The sequence below is a fragment of the Bombina bombina genome, chromosome 3, assembly GCF_027579735.1.
Source record: "Bombina bombina isolate aBomBom1 chromosome 3, aBomBom1.pri, whole genome shotgun sequence".
NCBI lineage: Eukaryota > Metazoa > Chordata > Amphibia > Anura > Bombinatoridae > Bombina > Bombina bombina.
In genome coordinates, this window is record NC_069501.1 from 1,075,727,321 (window position 1) to 1,075,745,217 (window position 17,897).

Genomic DNA, 17,897 nt, shown 5'->3' on the forward strand with positions numbered 1-17,897 from the left:
CGTCTAGATTATGCAAAAGACGTTCCTTCTTTGAAGAAGGATTAGGACATAACGATGGAACAACAATCTCTTGATTGATATTCCTGTTAGAAACAACCTTAGGTAAAAACCCAGGCTTAGTACGCAGGACTACCTTGTCTGAATGAAAGATCAGATAAGGAGAATCACAATGTAAGGCAGATAACTCAGAGACTCTTCGAGCCGAGGAAATAGCCATCAAAAACAGAACTTTCCAAGATAAAAGCTTAATATCAATGGAATGAAGGGGTTCAAACGGAACACCCTGAAGAACTTTAAGAACCAAGTTTAAGCTCCACGGAGGAGCAACAGTTTTAAACACAGGCTTAATCCTAGCCAAAGCCTGACAAAAAGCCTGGACGTCTGGATTCTCTGCCAGACGCTTGTGTAAAAGAATAGACAGAGCAGAAATCTGTCCCTTTAGTGAACTAGCGGATAAGTCCTTTTCTAAACCCTCTTGTAGAAAAGACAATATCCTAGGAATGGGTTGAAAGGACCCTGGATTAGAAGGTCCTGCCTCAGGGGTAGAGACCATGGTGGACAGGATGACATGTCCACTAGGTCTGCATACCAGGTCCTGCGTGGCCACGCAGGCGCTATCAGAATCACTGATGCTCTCTCCTGTTTGATCCTGGCAATCAGTCGAGGTAGCAACGGAAAAGGTGGAAACACATAAGCTATGTTGAAAACCCAAGGGGCTGCTAGTGCATCTACCAGCACCGCACCCGGGTCCCTGGACCTGGATCCGTAACAAGGAAGCTTGGCGTTCTGGCGAGATGCCATGAGATCCAGATCCGGTTTGCCCCAACGACGAATCAGTTGAGCAAATACCTCCGGGTGAAGTTCCCACTCCCCCGGATGAAAGGTCTGTCGACTTAGAAAATCCGCCTCCCAGTTCTCCACGCCTGGGATGTAGATCGCTGACAGGTGGCAAGAGTGAGACTCTGCCCAGCGAATTATCTTCGAGACTTCCAACATCGCTAGGGAACTCCTGGTTCCCCCTTGATGATTGATGTAAGCCACAGTCGTGATGTTGTCCGACTGAAATCTGATGAACCTCAGTGTTGCTAACTGAGGCCAAGTTAGAAGAGCATTGAATATTGCTCTTAATTCTAGAATGTTTATCGGGAGGAGTCTCTCCTCCTGAGTCCACGATCCCTGAGCCTTCAGGGAGTTCCAGACTGCTCCCCAGCCTAGTAGGCTGGCATCTGTTGTTACAATCATCCAATCTGGTCTGCGAAAAGTCATTCCTTTGGACAGATGAACCTGTGACAACCACCAGAGAAGAGAGTCTCTGGTCTCCTGGTCCAGATTTAGCAAAGGGGACAGATCTGAGTAATCCCCGTTCCATTGACTTAGCATGCATAGTTGCAGCGGTCTGAGATGTAGGCGCGCAAATGGCACTATGTCCATTGCCGCGACCATTAAGCCGATTACTTCCATGCACTGAGCTACTGATGGGCTTGGAATGGAGTGAAGGACACGGCAAGCATTGAGAATCTTTGATAACCTGGACTCCGTCAGGTAAATCTTCATCTCTACAGAATCTATAAGAGTCCCTAGAAAAGGGACCCTTGTGAGTGGTAACAGAGAACTCTTCTCCACGTTCACTTTCCACCCATGCGACCTCAGAAATGCTAGAACTATCTCTGTATGAGACTTTGCATTTTGAAAACTTGACGCTTGTATCAGAATGTCGTCTAGGTACGGAGCCACCGCTATGCCTCGTGGTCTTAGTACCGCCAGAAGTGAGCCCAGAACCTTTGTAAAAATTCTCGGGGCCGTAGCTAACCCGAAGGGAAGAGCTACAAACTGGTAATGCCTGTCTAGAAAGGCAAACCTTAGGTACCGATAATGATCTTTGTGAATCGGTATGTGAAGGTAGGCATCCTTTAAGTCCACTGTTGTCATATATTGACCCTCTTGGATCATGGGTAGGATGGTCCGAATGGTTTCCATCTTGAACGACGGAACCCTTAGGAATTTGTTTAAGATCTTTAAGTCTAAGATTGGTCTGAAAGTTCCCTCTTTCTTGGGAACCACAAACAGATTTGAATAAAACCCTTGCCCCTGTTCCGTTCGCGGAACTGGGTGGATCACTCCCATCACTAAGAGGTCTTGTACACATTGTAGAAATGCCTCTTTCTTTACTAGGTTTGTTGATAACCTTGACAGATGAAACCTCCCTTGTGGAGGAGAAGTTTTGAAATCCAGAAGGTATCCCTGAGATATAATCTCCAACGTCCAGGGATCCTGTACATCTCTTGCCCAAGCCTGGGCAAAGAGAGAAAGTCTGCCCCCCACTAGATCCGTCTCCAGAAAGGGGGCCCTGTCTTCATGCTGTCTTAGGGGCGGAAGTAGGCTTTCTGGCCTGCTTGCCCTTGTTCCATGACTGGTTGCCTTTCCAACCCTGTCTGTAACGAGCAGTAGTTCCTTCCTGTTTTGGAGCGGAGGAAGTTGATGCTGCTCCTGCCTTGAAATTACGAAAGGCACGAAAATTAGACTGTTTGGCCTTTGATTTGGCCCTGTCCTGAGGAAGGGTGTGGCCCTTACCTCCAGTAATGTCAGCAATAATTTCCTTCAAGCCGGGCCCGAATAAGGTCTGCCCTTTGAAAGGAATGTTTAGTAGTTTAGACTTAGAAGTTACATCTGCTGACCAGGATTTAAGCCATAGCGCTCTACGCGCCAGTATGGCGAATCCGGAATTCTTAGCCGTAAGTTTGGTTAAATGCACTACGGCATCCGAAACAAACGCATTAGCCAGCTTAAGGGTTCTAATTTTGCTCAAAGATTCATCCAATGGTGCTGTGCGAATCGCCTCTTCCAGAGACTCAAACCAGAATGCCGCTGCAGCAGTGACAGGCGCAATGCATGCAAGAGGCTGTAATATAAAACCTTGTTGAACAAACATTTTCTTAAGGTAACCCTCTAATTTTTTATCCATTGGATCTGAGAAAGCACAGCTATCCTCCACCGGGATAGTGGTACGCTTGGCTAAAGTAGAAACTGCTCCCTCCACCTTAGGGACCGTCTACCATAAGTCTCGTGTGGTGGCGTCTATAGGGAACATTTTTCTAAATATCGGAGGAGGGGAAAAAGGCACACCGGGTCTATCCCACTCCTTGCTAAGAATCTCTGTAAGCCTCTTTGGTATAGGAAAAAAGTCAGTACACACCGGTACCGCATAGTATTTATCCAGCCTACATAATTTCTCTGGGATTGCCACCGTGTCACAATCATTCAGAGCCGCTAACACCTCCCCTAGCAACACGCGGAGGTTCTCAAGTTTAAATTTAAAATTTTAAATTTCTGAATCCGGTCTCCCCGAATCAGAACCGTCACCCACAGAATGAAGCTCTCCGTCCTCATGTTCTGCAAATTTTGACGCAGTATCAGACATGGCTCTCGTGTCATTGGCGCGCTCTGTCCTTAACCCAGAGCTGTCGCGCTTGCCTCTTAACTCGGGCATATTGTATAATACTTCTTTCATAACATTAGCCATATCATGTAAAGTGATTTGTAAGGGCCTTGATGTACTTGGCGCCTCAATCTTACGCACCTCCCGAGCGGGAGACGAAGGTACTGACACGTGAGGAGAGTTAGACGGCATAACTTCCCCCTCGTTGTCTGGTGATAATTTCTTTATCGGTACAGATTGACTTTTATTCAAAGTAATATCAATACAATTGGTACACATATTTCTATTGGGCTCCACATCGGCTTTTAAACATAATGAACAAGCAGATTCCTCTGTATCAGACATGTTTAAACAGACTAGCAATGAAGCTAGCAAGCTTGGAAATTACTTCAATAAGTTTACAAGCAATATAAAAAACGCTGCAGCGCTTTCTTAAAAAAACACAATTGAATAACAAAGAACTAGTTCAGTTATAGTCAACAATTCTTTAAATGTATTAATTAGCAGAGGATTGCACCCATTAGCAAAAGGATGATTAACCCCTCAGTACCCAAAAAACGGATATCAAATTAAGATTTAACGCTTTTATCACAGTCCAACACACTGTCACAGGTCTGCTGTGACTGATTACCTCCCTCAAAAACGAATTTTGAAGATCCCTGAGCTCTCTGGAGACGTCCTGGATCAAAGAGGAAGAAGCAGGAAGACTGTGCTAGAATTTTAACTGCGCAACAAGGCGCTAAAAAAGGTCCCTCCCACTCCTATTACAACAGTGGGAGACCTGATATAACTGTTTCTATGCAGAAATATACGTTAGCCGTGTGGAAAAAAATCATGCCCAAAAAGATTTATCACCAAAGTACCTCACAAAACGATTAACATGCCAGTAAACGTTTTAAAAAACAACATTTCAGATGCTGTGTAAAGTTATTACTAAGCCTGCTACCAGTCGCTTCTACTGCAGTTAAGGCTCACACATTATATCAGTATTAACAGTATTTTTCAGTCAAAATTCTAGTCCCTAGAAAATAACTCTACTGTGCATACATTTATCAGCCTGATACCAGTCACTACTACTGCATTTAAGGCTGTACTTACATCATAAGGGTAACAGCAGTGTTTTCTTAGTCAATTCCATTCCCAGAAAATATTGTACTGCACATACCTCATTTGCGGGAGACCCCGCATGCTATTCCCATTTTCTGAAGTTACCCCACTCCTCAGAATGTCGAGAACAGCCAGTGGATCTTAGTTACGCCTGCTAAGATCATAGAAAACGCAGGCAGTTTCTTCTTCCAAATACTGCCTGAGATAGAAAAACAGCACACTCCGGTGCCATTTAAAATAACAAACTTTTGATTGAAGAATAATTAAGTAAAACTCCAGCTCCTCTCGCGACCTCCTTCTTTGTTGAGGGTTGCAAGAGAATGACTGGATATGACATGTGAGGGGAGGAGCTATATAGCAGCTCTGCTTGGGTGATCCTCTTGCAACTTCCTGTTGAGAAGGAGAATATATCCCATAAGTAATGGATGACCCATGGACTGAACACACTTAACAAGAGAAATCAAGCCAGCCATGTGGAAAAAAACTAGGCCCCAATAAGTTTTGTCACCAAACATATATATAAACGATTAACATGCCAGCAAACGTTTTATATTACATTTTTATAAGAGTATGTATCTCTGTTAATAAGCCAGATACCAGTCGCTATCACTGCATTTAAGGTTTAACTTACATTAATCCGGTATCAGCAGCATTTTTCTAGCAAATTCCATCCCTAGAAATATGTTAACTGCACATACCTTATTGCAGGAAAACCTGCACGCCATTCCCCCTCTGAAGTTACCTCACTCCTCAGAATATGTGAGAACGGCAGTGGATCTTAGTTACTTCTGCTAAGATAATAGAAATCACAGGCAGATTCTTTTTCTAATGCTGCCTGGGATAAAACAGTACACTCCGGTACCATTTAAAAATAACAAACTTTTGTATGAAGTTAAAAAACTAACTATAATACACCACTCTCCTCTTACTACGTCCATCTTTGTTGAGAGTTGCAAGAGAATGACTGGATATGGCAGTGAGGGGAGGAGCTATATAGCAGCTCTGCTGTGGGTGATCCTCTTGCAACTTCCTGTTGGGAAGGAGAATATCCCACAAGTAATGGATGATCCGTGGACTGGATACACTTAACAAGAGAAATAGCAGGTAGCAAAACGAAATTCAGCAACGTCAAGTGCTGAAGGAGCGGTTAATACGAGTCGGGATGGTGTCGTAGGGGAAGCTTCCACCACATCTCCGGACTCTAACTTTCGCCTAGGCCCTCCAGGAGAGACTGACAGGACTACTTAAAACTCCCGTCCCATGTCGAAGGGTAGCACCCTCCATAAGAGACATATGTAAATAAAGTACAATAATCTAAAATAAAAACTTCTGACACTTCTCTGTCAACCTCCTGGGACGATAGGCAAAGAATGACTGGGGGATAGGGGAAGTGGGAGGAGTATTTGGCTGGTGTGTCTTTGCCTCCTCCTGGTGGCCAGGTTCTTATTTCCCACAAGTAATGAATGCGGCTGTGGACTCTTTCCCATTAGGAAGAAAAGGGGAAGCTGTGCATTGCAAGAACTAAGGACAAAATACTTTATGTATTTTACCATTGCAGATAATGGATAAACATTCTGAATATGCTTTCATTTTTTCACTTACAATGTATTATTCTAAAACAGCTACAATAAATGGTTTCCTACACTTTGTGACATGTACAGGATGTTGGCCAGAGCACTCACACCATACATGTAAACTCAAAGACTCTTATATAAAATATTTTCCATATGCTTTTTCTGTCACTGAACAAAAACCATAACTATCATTTTATGAGCTTTAACTTACCTTAAACACATGAAATGCTTCAAACTGAATGTTTGGGCTCTTATCTCGAAGCAAATTCATCATGAGCTTCAGGTTTTCTGGCTTGCTTATATATTTTGTCATTATTGAAAAGTTGTGCCGGTCCAGAATTAGTTCACCTAGCAGCTAAGAAAGAATTTTTGTTTTAGATTGTTGTGGTATTTACATAGTTTACTTTGACATATGTAACATTTCATTTTTTCAATATTTTTTTTAATTATTTTTTAATTGGAGCAGCAAATAAAATTGATAGTTCTCTGGACTTACCTCTAAATAATGACCAGTCAAAACAACAAGCTACTAAACCTTTGTTTGTTACTGTTTGGGTAATTCTCTCTTTTTGTTTAATTTTATTGTTTTAAAGAGGGTTTTTTTTTGTTTTTTTTTTAAATATTTTTATTTTCATTATAAAGTAAGCTTGATATCGACAATTACAGAGTAATTAACTTGTTTTGTACATATAAATAAAAGTGTCTCCATGGACAATTACAGGTAATATCAGGTATATAACAAGGTTCTCCAGGTTACAAAAGCATAGAAAATGGACAGAATGCATTAGCTGGACCTGAATGCTGTGGTTGTTGTATTACTACAGTCTAGTCATGGACATAACAGCGCAATAATTTCAACTTTTCAGTTTAAGGAAAACCTTTACCATGGTTGTCTTAGCAACCCAGGGGGTCATTCGTGATGTAAGTCTCCAGGCGGGGCAAAGAGCCCCAGTAAAAGAGGATTAGAGGGAGGGGGGGAGCAGGGGATGTGGAAGGGATAGTAGGTTACATATTATGGGGGGGGGGGGGAGATTGGGGAAGGGAAAGAAGGTGCAGAGAAGGAGGGAGAGAGAATGCAAGCCAGCAAGCCCAGATCAGAGGAAGCAGATATGAACCCTTCATCAGGGGTCGACGTGAATATGTATTAGCTGGACCTAAAAGTTATGTTTGGAGTAGCACAATGATTTTAGGTATGGACCCCACATTACAGTAATTTCAACTATTCATTTTAAATAAAACCTTTACCATGTTTGTCCCAGCGGACAATTCGTGGTGTGCATCTCCAGGCGGGGTAAACAACTCCAGTGAAAGAGGACTAAGTGGGGGGGGGGAGTAGGGGATGGGGGAAGGGGAGTAGAACGCACATTATGGGGAGGGAGGGAAAGAGGGGATGGGGAAGAATACGCAGAAAGTAGGGAGTGAGAATAAAGGCCGACGGGTACCGACCAGTAGAAACAGATGTGGGACAGTCATCAGGGGTCCGAGTACTACCATACTGTAGGATTAGGATCTATTAGTGGGTGTCTGGGGGCCCCCTCTCTCGTATTTCCCTGCCTACACTCTTCCTGATAGTGAAACCAGGGTTCCCAAATTTGCCAGTAAAGATCTTCTCTATCAGCATTAAAGTAATAGCCCTGCTCCATCTTAGCATAGACTTGTATTATGGCTGTGATAGCTGCAATGTCTGGGGGTTGCGTCTGTTTCCAGGCTCTCGCTATCGCCAACTTCGTGGCCGCGAGTATGAAGATTAACAGCTTAGTTAAAGGGGTCGGGATATTACGCAGGAATATATGTAGTAGGGCAATTTCAGGGGTTAGTGGTATTTTCATCCCGAGACTGAGGCAAAGGGTAGATACTTGAATCCATGTGGGTTTTAAATTAGGGCAATCCCACCATACGTGTATGTCTGAACCTCGTAGCTCGCATCCTCTCCAACATAGAGAGGTTGCTGTAGGGAACATCTGCGATAGTCTGGAGGGAGTGTAGTACCACCTCAAGAACAGTTTCATATATGATTCGAGAGTGTTCGCACAGTGTAGAGTCTTTTTGGTTAGTGTCATAGCGGTGTGTAGGTTTTTATCAGAGATTGGTCTGGATAGATCTCCTTCCCAGGCTCTAAGTTGCCAGCGTCTGTCTTTATTTGTGGATGACTGTAGTAGGTTGTAGTGGAATGATATGAGTCTAGGGGTCTTAACCTGGAGCTGCCACAATTTCTCCCAGTTGGTCAGGGGTCTATTAGGGACTCTAGGAAACCCCCAAGACATCAAGAAGGCATATAGTCTGGAGTATTCAAAAGTAGTCCACGTGGGGGGATCTTGTATAGTAGATCCTATATTATCTGGAGTGAGCAGAGTGCCCGAGAGGTATAACTGGGAGACCAGCTTCAGGTCCCAATCCCTCCAGTGCTGGACATGCGTATCAGGTAAGGCTGCAAGCAGGGCGGGTAAGGAGTGTATAGGAGATGGATGAGGGGCAACCTCAGGAAGATTTTTAAGATTACACCACATTTTTAAGTTATCCCTGACTATCACATTCTTAATTCTCAGCGTGTCTAGTTGGTAATCAAGGATCCAGGGCAAATCCGTCCAGCCCAACCCCTTGGGCAGGTCAAAAATCTCTATGCTCTTCCAACCCTGAGGTTCCCCTTTGTCTGCTCATGCCGTAATTAAACAGTTTTTTTTTTACTGATCCTTCCAAGTATTTTGGCTCATTTTGTGATATACTGTTAGTTTTGGTATATTTTTATTATAACTCTAGGGGAAAGTATTGGTAGGGGTGATGGGGGAGAAACCAGATGTAGACTCTCTGCACAATGTGCCTATATGGATATTGCTGCACTTCACTGACGAGGCCACAAAAGTATGAAATGATTGTCTGAGGATGCTATGGTATTTATTCAGAGGGAGGCTGTCTGGTATTTTAGGGCTGGACCATCAGACTGACATACTTCAGGAAAGTTCTCCTCTGTCAAAGGCACAATTGAGCTAAAAGTGACAGATCCCAGGTGGTGTCTTGCCAAAGAACAAGCTACTGAGCCGTTTGTTTTTGATTGAGTGATTCTCTCATTTGTATATTTCTATTATGACCCTGGAGAAAGTCCACCTAAGGGTGATGGAGGAACCAGACGTGGAATCCCTGATGAATTTGCCTATAGAAATATGGTTGTACCTCATTGACTAGGACCAGAGAGGACTCTCTTTTTGTAGAATTTAATAGCCTTAAACTGTTTTATACAGATCCTTCAGAAGTAGTAATGAGTGTTGCAAGTAACAAATTTTGGAAGGTTCCGAACAAGATTTGAGGTAATGCATACTAATATTTTTTGTGTGGCATAAGAGTAGCTGATGTTACTGAATGAAAAGAATTAAAAGCTTATGACCAATGAAACCACAGAACTAATTCATTAGAACTAGATGGCATGTACTGTCAAACTATAGTTAGATAAAATTATTACACATATTTACAGAATAGTTTACCTTCAAAGACTGTCTCTTTGTGACATAGTTCTCGGAGTGAAGAAGTTTTTCATAATCATTAAATATCTAAAAAAAAAAAAAAAAAGTGAAAGGTACTCAACATATCTGCATTTCTGTAACTTTATATTTCTGTAAACCAACTTATAAAACTGCAGAGGTTGTTTAAAGGTACACAAAATACAGGGAACAATTCATTAAACTGAACATTTTAATGAATTTAAATCTTTCCCTGTCCATCTGGAGCAGCGCACATACAACTGTATAGACAGCAACCAAAAAATGTACTGGCCGTAAGTCAGTCACATGACTATATGCATGCTGCTATGAAGGGAGATGGAATGTAAAATTTACAATAAAGTTTAGTGCTGTAATTTGGAATATTGATTTTTTTTTCTTTAACTAATTACACACTTGGGTAAGTTTATAGCAGTTTTATGCCTTAAAAGAAAATAAACATAATGATGACAATCAGGAAAACATCAAAGTTTAAACCCGAAGCTAAATATTTACAAATATACAGATGAATTGCAACACAAGCAGCACATAAACTATGGTCTTAAAGAGGTGTTCTATGACAAACATTACGTGCCCTAATTGGTTAAAACATTTAAAACATTTGATTTTCTGCATAAATGTCCCTAGCTTATTGTGTAAACTGCAAATGGGTTAAACACATAGGTAAAATATCACAAAGGAGCTGCAAGCCAGTCAAGAGCGGTATTTGCACAAAGTTGCCAAATTTCCTGCTTGAGAGATCCAATGCAGCTCTCATGCTTTTTTTTTTTATATTTGTGCATATAAAGGACCAATTAATATAGTAGAATCACATAATCAAAAAATACATTATACAAATACAATGCAATGATACTTGTTAAAATTAGTAGATTTTTCGCTGTTAATGTTCCAAGTTTCATTTTATTTCCCTGTTTCCTTATGTCACAGTCATCAGCCAATCACAGACTCATATGAATATATACTGTGAACTCTTGCACATGCTTAGTAGGAGCTGGTGGTTCAGAAAGCGTGTACATAGAAAGACTGTGCACAATTTGATAAACACATTATATTATTTAAAAAAATTGCATGCTCTATCTGAATTCTTTTTGAATTTCATGTCTAACTAGATTTCCTTGCAATACTTTTTATTAATGTGAACATTTTTACTAATACAAAAGGCTCCTCTAAACCACTAAATAGATAGGAATAGCAAAAAGAAGCACAAACTCCCAAGAGCTACCATGTTTTTGTACGGGAATTCTGATAGGTTGGAAGTGGAACAAGAATAAAACACAGGAGATACAAAGCTGTTCTACATAGCTACAGTAGGAGTATTGGGCATCACCACTAAATTCTTGTGGTACATCACTTACAGCTATAAAATTATTTTCAAGCACAAAGTTAATAATAACGTGTCTTGGACATTTCTGATGTAACACAGGGATAATTACAGCACATCTTGTGCAGGTTGCATAGTTAATTCTTATTTTGTAACACAAATGTAATATTAAGATTCTTTTAAAAGCTAACCATTTCTTCTAAAAACCACAGCATAAATAGTTTCACAGATAGATCGTATACTATTATTCCTTGCTGTTCCAGCACACAACCTGGATTAAATAACTACTTATTTTGCTTGAGGTGTTAGAATTATATTTAGCAAGTTTTTTTTATTTGACTTGGCTTTACGCTTTTCCACACAGTTTATAAAAGGACAGCACAAAAATCTATTTGGAAATTAAAGTGATAGTAAACTTTAGCTAGTCAAATGCCATATATGTAATCTTTGCCATAAGAAAAAGTATAGGTGTACTTTATTTTTTATTTTTTTAAATCTATCAGTGAAAAGGGTTCAATCCGTGCCTATAGTAATGCTTCTATTACAATGTAATGCCGGCCCACTCTCTGAATGCGCTGAACTATAACAGTTTAAATCTGACTTTCATGACCATTTTAAACCCCGAAACAAATGTTAATTTAATTGTACAGATTATAATTTAAATGTTGTCAGCATCTTAAATTATTTCACAAGAACATGCAATACTTATTTTGCAGTAGGCTCATTATACGTGGGGCTTATTTTCCAATATTATTTACTTACTGTATCATAGTTCTGTTCTAAGAATTCTGCTACCATCAATTTGTGTCTTGTCAACAAATCCTGAAAAAAACAAAGCCATATGTTAATTGGAAGAAAAATAAATCGGGGTTTAAATTGTGGTTTTCCAAACATAGAAGATAAACCACATGTGCTTTAACCTATTTAAAAGGTTTGCAATTTCTTTCTGACAAACAAGCTATTTAAACCATGAAGATACAGAATGTGCTTTAAAATCTCCCACATAAAACTATATTATGCTAATAATTGTAAACACTAGTACCCACAATCACGGTCAGACATGAGTAAACAGCAAAAATCCAATTTTAAAAATATGCAATGGATGAAGATGTGAATACTTTGAACATGTTGCGCATCCTGTAAACAATTTTATCAAATGTAATATTAATATAGCATAGGAGTAGGCTTATTAAGACAGTGATACATATGCATTCCCACAACTAAACTTTTTAATACGAACTTTGATCCCAGAGCAATTTTGGCACCAAACGATGTGTATTTCCACATTTTAGTTTGTTCAAAGGGGCTTTAAATATAAACGTTTAGTCCATAGCATAAAAATTGCAGCTCTAGGATTTATTTATGACCACTATCTGTATGTTTTTAGAATTTGATGTATTAGTTAATTTTTATTTTTTATTTTTAATATTTTTATTGAGGTATCAGTAGCAATACAGATAAAAATAAAGAAGAACAAGCCTTAATTCAAGCTATAATGAAAAGGAGGACAAACGCAGTGCCCTAAATCACAAGCATATAGTCCATAAATTTGAAGATGTACAAAAAAACAAGCTGTATATATAATTAAAGACTACATACACATATATATATACTCCTATACATATATACTCACACATATATAGGTAGGATCATGGCTATTATGCTTAGATACTGAACCTCATTTTTAATTTTAAACTTAAAGTTACAAATTCTTATCTTGACCCCAATGAAAAGAAAGCAGACCACTTTTGGGTCTAAACCAATATTATATAAAGGTGATATGGGGATGTTAAAAGGGAGACACAGGGAGATTATAACTAGGTATCATCTGATTTGTGTATAGAAAGCCTGGACCGAACAAACTATTCTTGGCAAATGTTATATTTAGCTCTTTGTGATGTTGTTTTCCAATTACATCTACTCAAATATAGTTAAGCTAGTAGTAAATGAGAGGATGGGATCTCTGTTGCATAGTATAGAGAGAGTGTTTTGTAACAGAATAGTGACTTAATATTGTGGTGTGGTTTATCTGCCATCCAATGGGTGTATGTAAAACTATCTGCCTTTCTAATATATATATATATATATATATATATATGGGCATTCCTATTTGGATAGTGTAGTGATAAAGGAAAAGGAGGACATTTTAATATTGAGCTCTGAGACATATTGCATACATAGACATAGTAAAATCTATCCCTTTGTAAGAGCTATACTAGTGATTACGCCTGTTCTTGGCTACTAATTTAAGGAGGAACTGTGCATTTAGATTGTGTTTTATTCCTCCCCCCTGCAGCTCCGGCTGCAAGCCGCATGGCGGGTACCCGAACACTAATAGTGCGTATGCACTTGTTCCACTAATTTGTTTGTACAAGGCATTAAATGATAAGGGAAAATGTGACAGGGCGTGCTGCTAGTGTGACAATGAGTATCCTTAAAACTTTTCCCAAGGCAACTAGAAAATTGGTATAGATATGCAATTAAACCTAACAAAATGTAAATATGAAACTCAAAGTAAATTAAGGTATAGTAAAATCACTTAAACAAGCTATAGACAGCAACAAGAATGTGTTATGGGTATACTTTCATCCCCATGATTTAGATTGTAGGAAAGTGTCAATACTTGTCAGTCTCTGAGAAAAGCCCTTCAAAGATGTAGTCTGAGTCATAACAATGCAGGTTGGTAGCGCTCCCGAAAAGGCCTTATGCCACAGTGATTCTCGCAGGCTAGTGAAGACTTCTGATTTAGGGTTGGAATTGTCCTGAATATCTGGCTGGTTGTTGTTAAAAGTCAGCAAATTTGCTTTTCCGCTGGCTGCGGCTCCCCGGGAGTCCCCCCTGAGCCCCCGAGGATACCCGAAACCCACGGATGTCCAGCATGCTTGCAGGGGTGTGTAGTGTACAGTAGCAGGCTTCATGATTTCTAGTGTGATACGCTGATCCCCACCAAGGGCCTCACTGTGCTGCATGACTCGCCCAGTGGCGCCGTTAGGATTAGCGGCTGTTCCATCTGCTGATGTTGAGGTGACATTATTTTGGCAGTTGCTGTGGGCTCATCGAGAGTAGGAGTTTCTTCAGTAATGGGTATAGTGATGATATGTGGTAGCGATATCAGGGAGAGTTGTTGCATTATGTAGTCAAATGGTGCTCTGTCCATCAAGCTCCTCATGAGGCTCTCAAACGTCTCCAAATGTTGATAATGACAAGATGGCAGGGAAGAGATCCCTTCCGCGGCCATATTTGTCTGAAGTTTTGTTGGTTCTGTAGTCATTATTATCTCTCTTTCAGTTGCGTTCCTCTTAATCTTTTTTGGTAGATGTCAGACTGGTTTGAGTAGAAAATATGTTTTGATCGTTCCAGACTAAGAACCTCGGAGTACCAAGGGGGGGTAGTGCTGCCTATATTGAGCCACCGCCCTAGGCCTCTGTTGTCCAATTCAGAGCTCCTGGTGTCAAAAACACAGCAAAGGTCACAGTTTATTGTGGGCTGCTACACAAAGCAGCAAAGAGGAGTATTGATGCTGGTCTTTGCTGTTTGGTTTTTCCTAAATCGGCGGATTCTTGGATGCTCTACTGGAGCTCTGAGAGAGTGCGACCGCTCCCGATTGCTGCTTGGACATGCCCTCGTATTAGTTAATTTTATTTATTTTTATTCCACTGGTGGAAACAGGAATTAGTATAAACTTAATAATCGTTTTGAGTAAACTTTTAAAACTTTTTAAAGAATATTTCAGTGTGTGTATATCAATCTGTTGTATAGAACACTTTTGGTTCTGCTAGTTATCTATTTAGTCTGTGTAGGGAGACAGCTTCAAATGTTGCTTGATTGATATTTCCTTATATAAGGATTGTTTTTTGTGGTTTTTAATATATATTTTCCCTTTTCCTTTATAAGGAACACACTTGAATTATGGCTAAATTCTCTGTTAGGAATGGTTTATTACATGATATAGATAATCCAGTACATGGTAATATTAGAATTACTAATACAATAGATTATGTAGATACTTTGTATGAATTAAAGAAAATAATAAAAAAAAAAGAACTATAACAAAAAGTAGAAGTATTCTTTATGCAGAAGTATGTTGATTCGCATTTAGTGCCAAGAGGATTAAGGTTAAAGAGGGATTGTACTTTTGAGTCAAAGAACATTCAAGAGAATGGTATGAGACATTAGAGAAAGCCTTGCTAACCTTAAAGGGCCATTATACACTCATTTTTTCTTTGCATAAATGTTTTGTAAAGAAGTTTTTTTTTTTTTAAAAATGTATAATTTTGCTTATTTTGAAAGAACATTGCTCTGATTTTCAGACTCCTAACCAAGCCCCAAAGTTTTATTTGAATACCGTCAGCTGCCTTCTCCAGCTTGCTCCTGTTTGTGTAAAAGGTCTTTTCATATGCAAAAGAAGGGGGAGGGAGGGGGAGTGTCTTATTTCCCACTTTCAGTGGGCTTTCCAACTGCCTTTTCAACAGAGCTAAACTGAAAGCGTCTAAGTACATTTTTAAACCATTTTATACTGGATCTTTATATCAGTATCTGTGCATATTATTCTTTATAGTAGTGTCTATTATATTACAGAAAAAAAAACAGAATTTATGCTTACCTGATAAATTTCTTTCTCCGACGGTGTGTCCGGTCCAGGGCGTCATCCTTACTTGTGGGAATATTCTCTTCCCCAACAGGAAAAGGCAAAGAGCACAGCAAAAGCTGCCCATATAGCCCCTCCTCAGGCTCCACCCCCCAGTCATTCGACCGACGGTTAGGAGAAAAAAAGGAGAAACTATAGGGTGCCGTGGTGGCTGTAGTGTATAGAGAAAGAAAATTTTCAAACCTGATTAAAAAACCAGGGCGGGCCGTGGACCGGACACACCGTTGGAGAAAGAAATTTATCAAGTAAGCATAAATTCTGTTTTCTCCAACATTGGTGTGTCCGGTCCACGGCGTCATCCTTACTTGTGGGAACCAATACCAAAGCTTTAGGACACGGATGAAGGGAGGGAGCAAATCAGGTTACCTAAACAGAAGGCACCACGGCTTGCAAAACCTTTCTCCCAAAAATAGCCTCAGAAGAAGCAAAAGTATCAAATTTGTAAAATTTGGCAAAAGTGTGCAGAGAAGACCAAGTCGCTGCCTTACATATCTGATCAACAGAAGCCTCGTTCTTGAAGGCCCATGTGGAAGCCACAGCCCTAGTGGAGTGAGCTGTGATTCGTTCAGGAGGCTGCCGTCCGGCAGTCTCATAAGCCAATCGGATAATGCTTTTCAGCCAGAAAGAAAGAGAGGTAGCAGTAGCTTTTTGTCCTCTCCTCTTACCAGAGTAAACGACAAACAAGGATGAGGTTTGTCTAAAATCCTTTGTTGCTTCTAAATAGAACTTTAAAGCACGGACTACATCTAAATTGTGTAACAAACGTTCCTTCTTTGAAACTGGATTCGGACACAGAGAAGGAACAACTATTTCCTGGTTAATATTCTTGTTGGAAACAACTTTCGGAAGAAAACCAGGCTTGGTACGCAAAACGACCTTATCTGAATGGAACACCAGATAGGGTGGATCACACTGCAAAGCAGATAATTCAGAAACTCTTCTAGCAGAAGAAATATCAACCAAAAACAGAACTTTCCAAGATAGTAACTTGATATCTATGGAATGTAAAGGTTCAAACGGAACCCCTTGAAGAACTGAAAGAAATAAATTTAGACTCCAAGGAGGAGTCATGGGTCTGTAAACAGGCTTGATTCTGACCAAAGCCTGTACAAAAGCTTGTACATCTGGCACAGCTGCCAGGCGTTTGTGTAACAAAACAGATAAGGCAGAAATCTGTCCTTTTAGAGAACTCGCTGACAACCCTTTATCCAAACCCTCTTGGAGAAAGGAAAGAATCTTAGGAATTTTAATTTTACTCCAGGAGAATCCCTTGGATTCACACCAACAGATATATTTTTTCCATATTTTATGGTAAATCTTTCTAGTCACAGGTTTTCTGGCTTGGACCAGAGTATCTATCACTGTATTTGAAAATCCACGCTTGGATAAAATCAAGCGTTCAATTTCCAAGCTGCAGCTGCAGAGAAACTAGATTTGGATGTTCGAATGGACCTTGTACTAGAAGATCCTGTCTCAAAGGTAGCTTCCAAGGTGGAACCGATGACATATTCACCAGGTCTGCATACCAAGTCCTGCGTGGCCACGCAGGAGCTATCAGAATCACTGAGGCCTTCTCCTGTTTGATCCTGGCTACGAGCCTGGGAAGGAGAGGAAACGGTGGAAACACATAAGCTAGGTTGAACGACCAAGGCGCCACTAATGCATCCACTAGAGTCGCCTTGGGATCCCTGGATCTGGACCCGTAGCGAGGAACCTTGAAGTTCTGACGAGACGCCATCAGATCCATGTCTGCAATGCCCCATAATTGAGTTAACTGGGCAAAGACCTCCGGGTGGAGTTCCCACTCCCCCGGATGGAAAGTCTGACGACTCAGATAATCAGCCTCCCAGTTGTCTACTCCTGGGATGTGAATCGCAGATAGGTGGCAGGAGTGATCCTCCGCCCATTTGATGATCTTGGATACTTCTCTCATCGCCAAGGAACTCTTTGTTCCTCCCTGATGGTTGATGTAAGCTACAGTCGTCATGTTGTCCGACTGGAATCTTAAGAATCCGGCCTTCGCTAGTTGAGGCCAAGCCCGGAGCGCATTGAATATCGCTCTCAGTTCCAGGATGTTTATCGGGAGAAGGGACTCTTCCCGAGACCATAGACCCTGAGCTTTCAGGGAGTCCCAGACCGCGCCCCAGCCTAATAGACTGGCGTCGGTCGTGACAATGACCCACTCTGGTCTGCGGAAACTCATTCCCTGAGATAGGTGATCCTGAGTCAACCACCAACGGAGTGAGTCTCTGGTTACCTGGTCTACTTGAATCTGGGGAGACAAGTCTGCATAGTCCCCATTCCACTGATTGAGCATGCA

General features: G+C 40.7%; 1 protein-coding gene across 1 annotated transcript in view; it reads right to left on the bottom strand.

Annotated features, from left to right (window-relative positions):
* Positions 1–17,897, bottom strand: part of CAB39L (calcium binding protein 39 like) — a 184,223-nt gene that overhangs the window by 15,880 nt on the left and 150,446 nt on the right. The window contains 3 exon segments of the mRNA XM_053708362.1: positions 6,329–6,472; positions 9,594–9,659; positions 11,692–11,751. Of these exon segments, the coding sequence (XP_053564337.1) occupies positions 6,329–6,472; positions 9,594–9,659; positions 11,692–11,751 (270 nt within the window).